This window comes from Saimiri boliviensis, chromosome 14 (genome assembly GCF_048565385.1).
Source record: "Saimiri boliviensis isolate mSaiBol1 chromosome 14, mSaiBol1.pri, whole genome shotgun sequence".
Lineage (NCBI taxonomy): Eukaryota > Metazoa > Chordata > Mammalia > Primates > Cebidae > Saimiri > Saimiri boliviensis.
Window position 1 is genome coordinate 6,631,989 of NC_133462.1, and position 12,621 is coordinate 6,644,609.

The 12,621-nt window shown below is 40.8% G+C and overlaps 1 protein-coding gene across 3 annotated transcripts; it reads right to left on the reverse strand.

Moving 5' to 3' along the window:
* Positions 1-8: 8 nt before the first annotated feature.
* On the reverse strand, positions 9-12,190 carry ZNF175 (zinc finger protein 175). Of its 3 annotated transcripts, XM_074386015.1 has the most exons (4): positions 8,873-12,190; positions 6,976-7,102; positions 6,614-6,709; positions 9-3,103 (listed from the first exon to the last, which is right to left on the reverse strand). In XM_074386015.1, exons 1-4 carry the CDS (start codon positions 9,008-9,010, stop codon positions 1,578-1,580), a joined length of 1,887 nt encoding a protein of 628 aa, XP_074242116.1. In that variant the 5' UTR covers positions 9,011-12,190; the 3' UTR covers positions 9-1,577. The 3 variants fall into 3 exon arrangements, with proteins under 3 accessions (XP_074242116.1, XP_074242118.1, XP_074242117.1); XM_074386017.1 differs by having other exon boundaries at positions 6,614-7,102; positions 10,210-12,190; XM_074386016.1 differs by having other exon boundaries at positions 9-7,102; positions 10,210-12,190.
* Between the last annotated feature and the right edge of the window lie 431 nt (positions 12,191-12,621).

Genomic DNA, 12,621 nt, shown 5'->3' on the forward strand with positions numbered 1-12,621 from the left:
GGTCTGTATTCCAGTAAAATTTTATTTAAAACAAAACAAAACAAAACAAAAAAACAGTTGGTAGGCCATAGTTGGCTAATGGCCACAGTTTGTTGACTCCTGGTGTGTATGTTTAGGGGCCTGTGTAAAAATATGAACCAGACTAATGGGTGGCACTGATTATGCAGAGACTTGAAACAGACTAAAGGTTGGCACTGGTTATTTATGGAGAGGCTCACTATAGATGATAGAGATGGAAAGGGAGGGCCAAGCTGAGCTCATCCTAAAAGAAGAGAAAAGCTCTAATATAAAGATCAGTAAACATTATAGAACCTCATTTATGCATTTACCAAAAAATGTACTTTCATGTGTATGTATAATAAAGGAGTTAATCATTATTGATACAATCTCATGATAGAAATATTCAATAAGGAATATTTTTTAATATAAACAATTAGATTAGATTCTTTTAAGAAATAACTGTAATCTACCTACACCTGCTATGCAGTGAATTCTGCAGCAAACCCCACTGCACTGAGGGCATACATATATACATATACATATATACATATGCATATATACACATATGCTGACCTGACCATATACGTATATACACACACAGATACATAAATATACATACATACAGGTTGGGTATCCCTAATCTGAAAACTGAAAATCTGAAACTTTTTGAGCTCTCACATGACACTCAAAGGAAATGCTAATTGGAGCATTTCATCTGGATTTTCAGATCAGGGATGCTCAACCAATAAATATAATGCAAATATTCCAAAATCTGTAAGTATCTGAATGCTTCTGACCCCAGGCATTTTGGAGAAGGGGTATATGATATATATGGTTATATACATGAAGCACACACACACATAATATTGTCCTGTTATTACGCTGTTGGCACTTTAGAACTATTGATATCCCACAATAAACAGGGTTATTATTAATATAATTTCCTGCAAACTTTACTTCTGGTAACAACCTGCTTGTACCATTCTTTACAGAAAGGCTTTTCTCAATGCATTAGTCCGGGTTTCTTCTCAGGATGAAAATTTATAATCCTTAATGAGGCCAGTGCTAAGAAGGACATTTCTGCTTATTATTTTTTCAGTAATTTCTCTCACATAAAATAAAGTGTGAGTTTGTCATGTGTTCACACATGCAGTGCATTCCTAGAGTTTTTCTGAAGCATGAATTCAGTAACATACAATTAGACCCAATTCTGAGATTTTCTCTTATTCAAGAAACTTAGGGAGTATATTTATGAATATGCTGATGAACTAGGAATTCATTTCTTGGTAAAGCCCTTCACAGAATAACTGCATTTGTAAGATTTGTCTCTGGTATGAGTTGTTTGATGTTTATTGAAATTTGATCTGTTGTTGAAGGCCTTTCCACATTGAGAACACACGTAAGGTCTTTCTCCTGTGTGAATTCGCTGATGCACCTTGAGTTGTGGTTTCCTACTGATCAATTTCCCACAGTCAGGGCATTCATAAGGTTTCTCTCCAATGTTGAGTTCTTTGATGGGTAATCAATTCTGATTTCTGGAGAACAGCCTTCCCACATTTGTAGCAGACAAAAGGTCTCTACCTAGTGTGAGTTATTTGATGTTTATGGAAATTTGACCTGCCATTGAAGGCCTTCCCGCAATCGGTGCACACATAGGGTTTCTCTCCTGTGTGGATTCGCTGATGCTCTTTGAATTGCGACTTAGAAGTGAAGGCTTTTCCACATTCGCTGCATTTGTAAGGCTTCTCTCCGGTGTGAATTCTCTGATGCATGTTGAGTATTGACTTCTGATTGAAGGCTTTGCCACATTCACCACATACATGGTGTCTTTCTCCAGTATGAATTTTCTGGTGTATATTCAGGTGTGACTTTTGGGTGAAGGTTTTTCCACAGTCACTGCATTCATAAGGTTTCTCCCCTGTATGAATTCGATGATGTATATCAAGTTGTGACTTGGAAATGAAGGATTTTCCACAGTTGTGGCACTGATAAGGTTTTTCTCCTGTGTGGCTTCTTTGATGGACAGTCAGGTGTGCCTTCTGGATGAAGGCCTGCCCGCATTCAATACACATGTAGGACTTCTGCCCTGAGTGGATTCTCTGGTGCAAGCTGAGTGTTGACTTCTGGGTAAAGGCTTTCCCACAGTCACTGCATGCATACTGTCTCTCACCAGTATGAATTTTCTGATGTATAATGAGGGTTGAGTTTTGGGAGAAGCTTTTGCCACATTCACTGCATTCATAGAGTTTTTCTCTACTGTGAGTTCTCTGATGTCTGAAGAGAGATAACATCTGGAAAAAGGCTTTTCCACAGTCATGGCATTTATAGGGCTTCTTTCTAGTGTGAGTTTTCTGGTGTGTAACCAATTCTGATCTCTGAATAAAGACCTTCCCACATTCTTTGCATATATAGGGTATATCACCTGTATGATCTGTCAGATATACACTGAGTTTTACTTGTGGGGTGAAGGCTTTTCCACATTTGCCACATTCATGGAAGTTTCCTACACTATGAATTCTCTGCTGGGCAAAGAGGTGTGACTTCTGGGTGAATTTCTTCCCACATTCAGAACATCCATCTTGTTTCTTCTGAGTATGAATTTGATGTTGTGTGAGTGACTGTTTATAGCCACAGACTTTTCTACACTGATTACCTTTGCAAAATGTCTCTCCTGTATTGCAAGCATCAGAAGAGCTGTGACTGAATAGCTGACCAGATCCAACAACTTCATTAAGTTGTTTTGTGTCATTGTTTTCATTCTGACCATTCACTTCTAGGTTCAGCTTCAAACTTGTTGTAAATAGGCAACATTTCTGAGGTGGTTTTTGTGAAGAAACAAGGTGGGGCTTCGTGTGAACCATTTTCCCTCGGTCCTTATATTCACGATTGCTTTCTGTGTTTAATGTTTTCTTGTTGAAGAAAGCGCTGTGACTCGTGGGTTGAATTTGATTTTGCTCATCTCGCTTTCTATGGTCAGCACCCAGCCTCTGTTCTTCTAAAATGGAATACCACGAACCATTTGTTGTGGACTCACCTACCATATCCTTTTGAAATGACGCTTTCTTAGAAATCTGTTGTGGGATTTCAAGCCCAAACTCCCCTTCTGAAAGGAGAAAGAGAAGATGAAATAGACACAGTGAACAGGAAAGAAGAGACATTGTATAAGCTGATTGACAATGAACACAAGGAAATTGCTGAGCCATGTAATAATGGTGCTAATGATGTTGACAATGAGCAGAAACATACAGCCTTTATTATATGCTGAGCACTTATCTACATAGCACTTAGCATGTGCCAGGCAATGGCTACATGGCATACACATACTCATTTAATCTGCATAATGACCTCAGGAGGTAGCAATGATGTGTGTTCCTGTTTTACAAAGAAAAGGAAGCACATAATGGTTATGTAACTGGCCAAGATCACTTTGCTAAACTGTGGGCATTAGATTTGAACAACCTGTAAACACTTACACAAGCAGTCTAGACACCCAGATCTAGTCGAATAAGTAGGGGATAAAACAAGAATGTTGCAGGGCACCATCTCTGGACAGCCAAGACTTGAAGGATGGGGCTCAGCGTGTAGGTGTTCATTAACTTGCAGAGACAAATCCTCACCAGTCTCCCTACTTTATCTTACTTGTAAGAAACAATGCCAAGCCCATCAGCCCTGTATATCCTCCTGAAAACTATTAAAGCTTCACCTGTCTTGACATGGTCAACCAGTGAAAGAATGACTATGCCCCAACTCTCCATGAAGTTACAGTTTTTTTTTTCCATGAACTTAAGAATACACCCATATCCCCAGAAAGCTATTCTGAAAAACTGGACAAGCAACCTCTTCCTCAGAATTTGTTTCACTCTTCTTCCATGGAAATTAATTGTTCTTTGTTAGAACTTTTGACTTTATGCTATCAAATATGCCTTTTTTAGTTTTTTTTCCCCCAAGAATAGAAGTCCCTGATCATCTTGTGCATTTTACTAGTATAGTGCAAAAAACACACTAGGTTCTCAATAAAAATAATAGTTACTAAATTTTACTATTACTTTTCTATCAGATTTTAATACTAAGTATGACATCACATGTAGTTTCTTTTTTCTTTCAGTCACTTAAGCTGTATCCCAGACTCTTATCCTATCAGAAAACTCAATCATCTTTCATTCTTTAAAAAAAAAAAAAGGACAATTTTAATCTTTATTGTTAACTTCTTATGGTAACAAAAACTGTGTAATATTAAATGGACCATCTTACCCATTTTGTATTGTACAGTTCAGTAGTGCTACGTGTATTCACCCTATTGTGCAACAGATCTCCAAAACTTTTACATCTTGCAAAACTGAAATGCTGTACCCATTAAACAATTCTCCCTTTCCCCTGTCCCTCATCCTTGGGCAGCCACAGTCTTATTCTGTTTCTGTGAATTGACTGCTCAAGTTACCTCATATAAGTAGAATGGTACATTTGGATTTTTTGTGTCTAGCTTATTTCACTTACCATGATGATAAGATTCATCCACACTGCAGCATGTTTCATAATTCCCTTCCTTTTTAAGGCTGAATAATATTTCTTTGTACATATAGACCTTATTTTGTTTACTAGTTCATTGGTCAATTGACAGTTCTACTTTCTGGATATTGTGAATAGTGCTGCTATGAACAAGAGTGTACAAACAGCTGTTTGGGTCCTTGCTTTCAATTCTTTTGTGTATCTAACCAAAAGTGGAGTTCCTGGATCATATAGTAATTTTATGTTTAATTTCTGAGGAATCACCATACTATTTTCCATAGGATTACACCATTTTACATTCCCACTAGCAATACACAAGGATTCCAGTATCTCTATATCCTTGCCAACACGTGTTACTCTGTTTTTTTTTTTAATAGTAGGCATTCTAATGATTGTAAAGGGATATCACACAGTGACTTTGATTTGCATCTCCCACATAATTAGTGATGTTGAGCCTTTTTTCCTATTATTGGCCACTTGTATATCATCTTTGAAGAAATCTCTATTCACATCCTTTTCCCACTTATTAAAACAGGTTATTTGTTTTCTATTTAATTTTTCACTCTTAAATAGCAATTTTACCCACATAAGGGGAGTCATTTATATTGGCAGTCTTCCACTGTGTCCCCAAGCAGAGATCTGAAACATTTTTAACTTCTCACTTCATTCAGGTCATAAAAATCTTGCTGAACCTGATAACACTTAAATTACTGCCCAAAATGTTCAATGTAAACCATCAGAACTGTACTGAAAAGCTTTTCCATAACTCTTCAACACAGCCTAACAATGCTGATTGCAAAAAAAAAAAAAAGTTCCAGTTTGGGCCGGGCGCGGTGGCTCAAGCCTGTAATCCCAGCACTTTGGGAGGCCGAGGCGGGTGGATCACGAGGTCAAGAGATCAAGACCATCCTGGTCAACATGGTGAAACCCTGTCTCTACTAAAAATACAAAAAATTAGCTGGGCATGGTGGCACGTGCCTGTAATCCCAGCTACTCAGGAGGCTGAGGCAGGAGAATTGCCTGAACCCAGGGGGCGGAGGTTGTGGTGAGCCAAGATCGCGCCATTGCACTCCAGCCTGGGTAACAAGAGCGAAACTCCGTCTCAAAAAAAAACAGTTCCAGTTTTTTCTCAAATCCAAGCACACTCTCATGTCTTCTATTCCCATTAATCTTGCTTCATCTGCTTCTTTGTTTCAATTCAAAATGGCTTTGTGGATCAGTTACAGGTACTGTGTCCTTAAAATTCCCAATGTCACTCCACCTCTAGGTTGACATCATTTTTTCTGAACTTCACAAGCATTTGCTATCCATGTTTCCCATTTTGATACACTTACTTTTTGAGTAGCCTTCCATGAAATAGACACGATTCATGCACAAAGGCTAATGCTTTTAACATTTAATGCCACTGTCCTCTCCAAATACAATCTCTTTTCTTTTGAATTTATCTCAGCAGATATTTAAAGCATCCTTTAAAAATAGTGTGAAATATTCTCTTCTGCTTATTTTCAGAAAATCAGTAATTTCTGTATCCTAAATATAAAATATAAAATATAAAAATCCTAATGCTCTATCTTAAATGTATAAAATGTATATTTTATAAGATATAAATATAAAAAATCCTAATGCTGTATCTTAAATGTATCTTAAATCAGATAACAGATATGAAGAGAGGCTGCCCCACCATTCAGTTATTAGAAAAGTAACACTTAATGAAACAGCCCTTTCACCCATCAGTAGGGCTATAAATTCACCAATTTTGTTAATGCCTAGTGCTAGCAAGCGAGATGCGCAAATGCAGATCCTTGTGCATAGCACATGGGACTGGTGCAGTCCCATCAGGAGAGCAATATGGTTGACTTAGTCAAGTATACTTACCTCCATGATCAGGCAGTCCCATTCCTGAGTATTCACCTCTGGGAAATTCTTAAGGCACCCGCTATAGGACATTTAGAATTTTGTAGAACATTTACAGTGTTTGCTTAGAAACTGGGAGTAGGAGGCAACCTATGGGTCACCACTTGTGGAATGGAGGGAATGGAAAAGTATGGTAGATTGGTAATGGTTTCCTGTAAAGATACCTACATTTGCCTGGGTACGAGTTACTCACCTTGACACTTCTGACGTGAGAGTTCAGCCTCCTCCATACAAGGCTCCTTTTCTTTTAGCCTTCTGAAGATGACATCTGGGTTGGGAATCTGATACCCTGTTAATTAGAAAGGATACTGGATTTAGGTGTGGCTTCTTCAGTTTTAGAGGCCATTCAGTGAAGCTTTACATTGGCTCATTAGAAAAGTCAACATATTCCATGGGGCACAAAATAATACTAAAAGGTGCCCCAAAGAAACAAACAATCCAGGACAAGCCAAGGCAAAAGTCATGACATACTTTGATATCTCACTGCGTTCTGCAACTGGGAGGAAGGAAATCTCAATAGGATCCAGCCAAGATTCCCAGCTCAGTTGTGCTCACCCACTGAGAAGAGGTGGCTATAGAGCTCCAGCATCACGTCCTGGTACAGGCGTTTCTGGGCAGGGTCCAACTGTTGCCACTCCTCTCTGCTGAAGTCCATGGTCACGTCCTCAAATGACACTGATGCCTGTAATAATGTAACCAACATTTTAAAAATCATCAAGATGCTTTACATTGTTTTTATACTAAGTTTTCAGAAGTCAGCATATATTTTATACTTGAAGCACATCTCATTGTGAACCAGCCACATTCAAGGGCTCAATAGCTACATGTGGCCGGGCGTGGTAGCTCAAGCCTGTAATCCCAGCACTTTGGGAGGCCGAGGCGGGTGGATCACGAGGTCAAGAGATCAAGACCATCCTGGTCAACATGGTGAAACCCCGTCTCTACTAAAAATACAAAAAATTAGCTGGGCATTGTGGCGTGTGCCTGTAATCCCAGCTACTCAGGAGGCTGAGGCAGGAGAATTGCCTGAACCCAGGAGGCGGAGGTTGCAGTGAGCCAAGATCGCGCCATTGCACTCCAGCCTGGGTAACAAGAGCGAAACTCCGTCTCAAAAAAAAAAAAAAAAAAAAAAAAAAAAAGCTACATGTGGTGAGTGGCCACATTACTGGACAGCACAGATCTAGATTTAAATACCAGTTCAGAACAGATGTTGGGCATATACCCAGGGGTGGAATTCTGGGTCATAGCAAAAACATGTTCATCTTTAGTAGAACATTGGAAATCATTTTCCAAATTGGCTGTACCAATGTACTTGCTCACCAGCAGCACATGAAATCTTTCTGATTGCTCTGTATCCTCACCTACATGTGGTATTATCAGTGTTGGTAACTGGATGCATTTTGGTGGGGCATGGTAGTTAACTGGCATTTGCCAGATGACTAATGAAGCTGAGCATCTTTCCATGTTTACCAGCCTACTCAAGCAACTCTCTTCTTCACTTTTCTGTTGGACTAAAAAATACTTTTACTCAATTTTTTTTTTTTTTTTTGAGACAGGCTCTCACTCTATTGCCCAAGCTGGATTGCAGTGGCAAGAGTACAGCTCACTGCAACCTCTGCCTCTCAGACTCAAGCGATCCTCCTGCCTCAGTCTCCTAGGGATTTGGGACCACAGGTGTACACTATTATATCCAGCTAATTTTTTTTTTTTTTTTTTTTTTTTTTGAGATGGAGACTTGCTCTGTTGCCCAGGCTGGAGTGCTGGAGTGCAGTGGCATGATCTTGGCTCACTGTAGCCTCTGCCTCCTGGGTTCAAGTCATTCTCCTGCCTTAGCCTCCCAAGTAGCTAGGATTACAGGTGTGATTCACCATGCACACCTGGGGGTGAAAGAGTATGAGGAAGTAGGTAAAAGCAAACCTTTTAATGACATGTTTCTTAATTAATTAACATGTTAATTAACAATCCAAGAAGGAGCAATATAAGCATGTCACTAAAAGATTAGGAGGTAATTGCCAAAAGAATTAGCTAAAAATGTAAAAAGTGAATGCCTGGGAGGAGCTGGAACTTGTATAAAAATATAGCAAGTGACGGCTCTTTGAAAAGATGACAGGCTTCACAAAACCACCTGATCCTCTTTTCTATTTCAAATAAAACTAAAACCTTTCAAAGGAAAAAGTTACAAAAGTATTTACAAGCATATGCAACAAGGACCTTAGGTTATTACTATATGAGAACTCTTTAAAAATCCAGAGGCTAAGCCAAACCAAAATATAAATCAAAAGATAAGAAAAAGTAACCCACTAAAGACAAGTAATTGACCAATAAAATGATGAAAAAAATCCCGTTTGTTAACAAAGTAATGCAAATTCAAACACTATACTTTTTCCCCATCAAATTAGAAAAGATAAAAATAAAAAAAATAGTATTGCCCAGAGCAGCTGGAAATATGCACCACGAAGAGAAGGCAATGTGGCTGGGACTCGGATAGATTCTGACATGAATTCAGACACTGATGGAAGATCTGAATTAGTGACAGCAGTATTGACTCAAATGACAAACTGGCAGGCCAAGCAGAAAAATAATTTTTCATTGTTAAAAGAAGGGAAAAACCTTATATTGAACAACACATGTCCTAAAACACTAGATGTTCTGAACATGCAAGTTGACCAACATCAATGCAAATAAATGTACATTTGCACTGCTGTCGCAAAGACTTAGACAATTTCATGTTTTAAACTTGTTTTGTCTTGAGACAGGGTCTCACTCTGCTGCCCAGGCTAGAGTGTAGCATCACCATCACAGCTCATTGCAGCCTCTACCTCCCCAGGCTCAGGTGATCCTCCCATGTCAGCCTTCTGAGTAGCTGGGATACAGGTGCATGCCACCACACCTGGCCAGTTTTTGTACTTTTGTAGAGACAGGAGTCTTGCCATGTTGCCCAGGCTGGTCTCAAATTCCTGGGCTCAAGTGATCTGCCTGCCTCGGCCTCCCAAAGTGCTGGGATTACAGGCATGAGCCACTGTACCCTGCCTAAACTTGTATGTTTCAGATTTTCTTTTAAGAATGACTTTTAAATGTTAAATATTTGGGGTATTTACAATGTTGAAAACGATTTATACGTGCAATTCATTGTGTTAATGTTCCCTTCTTTTTGCACTTTCTACTATCAAATGTTTCTAGCAGGTTGAGATGATTTTAACAGGTTACTGAAACATACCATCTTCTGATTTCTTGTTCCCAAATCCTGCCTATTTCTCTCTGTAGGCAATCTGGAAACACTATTTTCCAGTATTTTTTATTCACCTTTTTAAACAGGAAAAACCACATGGTTCTAAAAAACCTGTTCTCACTCTGCCTCTCTGTGACTATTAAAACTATAAAGGAAGGAGATTTTTCTGCACCTTATGAGAACAGGCCCCATAGATCAAGCAAGGAATCTGGTGGGGACCACTTGAAATTCTTCAGAGACCCAATGGTGGATGAAGGAGTGGAGCCAGTGCTTAGCAGGAAAGAGTCAGCTCTTCCATTCTGTGACTGGGGTTTCCGATCAGACCAGGGATCACAGTTTATTCTTTTTCGACCCAAGGCGAGCACTGTACTATCCTCTTTTATCAGCCAGTTCATGGTTTCCTCTAAAACACAGATAGCCTATGAATGTGGAAACATCACCCTCTGTGGTCCTTGGCAAGAAAATCAAGACTGACTCATGAACAGGGAGCCCAGAGCCTGCTGCATCCTGTGTCTGCCCTCATGTTCTGGAGAACTGTCCCCAGGGCTGCTCCTACTTACCTCAAAAGATCCATCCTGGTCCTCTGGACCCAAGACCTGAGGCTTTTGGGAAAAATTCACATCAGCAGGCATCTCCACTCTGGGCTTCTACTCTTGGTCTCTCTTACTGACAACTCCACTTTTCCTAGGAGCCAGAAGCTGTATAGGTGTTTGGATTCTCTAACCAGGGACAGTCCAGAGAGGTGTGCTGGGCTGTGAAGGGAGATCCTGCAGCCTCAATGACGTGGCCCGACCTGGAGGTTCTGCAGCCTGGAGGAAGCCTTGGAAAAGCAATGACTACATGGTCACTCATTCTACATTCACTCCACAGATATTTCTTGAGGGCAGTGAGGTGAAGTCACTGTGTCAGACATTGGAATAGACAAAGTTCAGTGGAGTCCAACTCTAGTTATTAGGGTTAGAAATGAAGACTGAGTCTGGACTAAATGATGAGTTTATTGCAGCTTTGCTACCTTTTCACTGTGAGAATATGAAAATATTAATTTAGTTTTAGTTTCCAAAATGAGAATACAGGTATTTATCACAGGTGTTGGGAAATTTATGCAAGATGAAGCTTGTCAGGTCCTCAGTGCCTGCCTGGCAAGTGGTAAATATGAATAAAAATAAGCAAGTTGTCAATTTCATTTCACACAACCCTGTCAGCTAAATATAATAGGCTTTATGATACCCATTTTGGGGATGAGGATAATGAGGCTGTGTGCTGTTACATAATTTGCCTGACGGGTAGTCAGTCTGCAAATGGAAAAACAGGGAATCAGCCCTACATCTGCCTTGTTCTAAACTGTACACTGTCCCCACTAGCTCATGTACCCATACGTGGCCAGCTCCCAGAAACACCATTTCCTCCTCCTGTTGCCTTCATAGAGCCCAGGCTGGGAGGTGGCTGTGTCAGCCATACCTATTCTGAGCTTCTGGACTTCTCAGTCCCCATCCATAGCACACCACAGAGCTCAGTATCTTCTGACAAAGCTAAAACATAAAATCACTGTGTTAATCCCCACCTTGACCCAGACAATTTGCAGATATGCATCAGGGCCTCCAGTCACCATTTCTTGCCTGTCCACACGAGTTGCCCCCACTACACCTGAATGCCATCTCTGACAGCACTGACTTTCAGAAATCCCTAAAGAGTGGACCACAGGACTTACCAAAAGTTACAAAATGCCTTCCAGTCACTGAGATGGCCCAGGCTTCCGAAATCATTATTGCCCTGATAGCCAAGAAATGTTTCCCAGGGAGTACAATTCTCTGGTTTCCACAAAACGACAAATAATCCCAAACACAAGGGTCCAAATGAAATGCCCCAATAAGAAACCATCATCATCTGCTCAGCTGTCAATTACTGATCCTTACCATGTCCAAGGGACCCAAGAAGCAGCCAACACTGACCCACCCACCAATCCCTGAAGGACCCCAATACTGCTAGAAAGCAGTGCAGTCACCCTCACAAATCCCCATCATTGACCCCTAGGTCTCCAGTCAACTGGTTGCCATAGGCTACCCCTGGCAACCCCACTCTACTGATTCCTATAGGTCCCCCATCACTGGTCCCCTAAGAGTGTTACAGTGTGATCCTCAAAGTCCTCCAACCCCTGAAGTTCTTGGCTCCCAATCTATCACTGACTCCCCTAGTCCCAGGGACAGTGAATCCCTTCCCTGAACGTCCTCCAGCGCCATCTGCAAAGGCGCTCTTAAAGACGCACTTCACTGTCCTCACGTCAGCCAGTTTCGTGGACCAATGTAAAATCCGATATTAAAGTACACTTAGCATTTAAGTTACAAAAACACTTATATACAAGCAGAAAATAAGCAAGAAAAGAGGGATAATTAACAGGCTCATTATCCAACTAAAATTAGCAAACCCTTCTTACTCCACGGCATCCATCACCCACCCCAGAAATCTGTCGCTCAGTCAAAAATCTCCAGTCACTTCCCAGCCCCGTCTTCACCCAAGAAATCCCTTCCCCACGCACCCCCCGCTCCCAACAAGCCTCTCGTCACTCACCCCAAGCCGGCTTCCCCTCCCTGACTCTATGGAACCCCTGCTGCTAATGTTCCCAATCACTTCAGCGTCCCTTAAGCGACAGAGGCTTAGATCTGCGTAACGGAAGTGAAATGGCCGCTCCAGGGTACTTCCGGTTTGGGTTAGAGTCCCTTGAGGTTTAATGCAGCCACTGTTGAACCGAGCGCATGCCCAGTAACACTTTTGAAGCTACAATCGGCCAACAGTTATCATGACGTATAATGGCATACTTTTATTCCGTGGTTCATTCTTCAGAAACTTCGTCGGGATAACGGCATGGCCGCACCCATGCAGATTAGGATATTGGAGGCCGCCATCTTCAAAGGACTTTAATTCCGTACAGCCGAGAAGGGCAAATGGAATGTTACAGATAAAAGTTTTGGGACCCA

Coding starts and splice junctions, on each gene's coding strand:
- ZNF175 (XM_074386015.1), bottom strand. CDS start 9,010: ATGAAAAATTATTTTTCTGCTTGGCCTGCCAGTTTGTCATTTGAGTCA. Junction 6,710..6,975: donor TAGCCACCTCTTCTCAGTGG/GTGAGCACAACT, acceptor TCTAATTAACAG/GGTATCAGATTCCCAACCCA. Junction 3,104..6,613: donor CTCACGTCAGAAGTGTCAAG/GTGAGTAACTCG, acceptor TTCTCCTTTCAG/AAGGGGAGTTTGGGCTTGAA.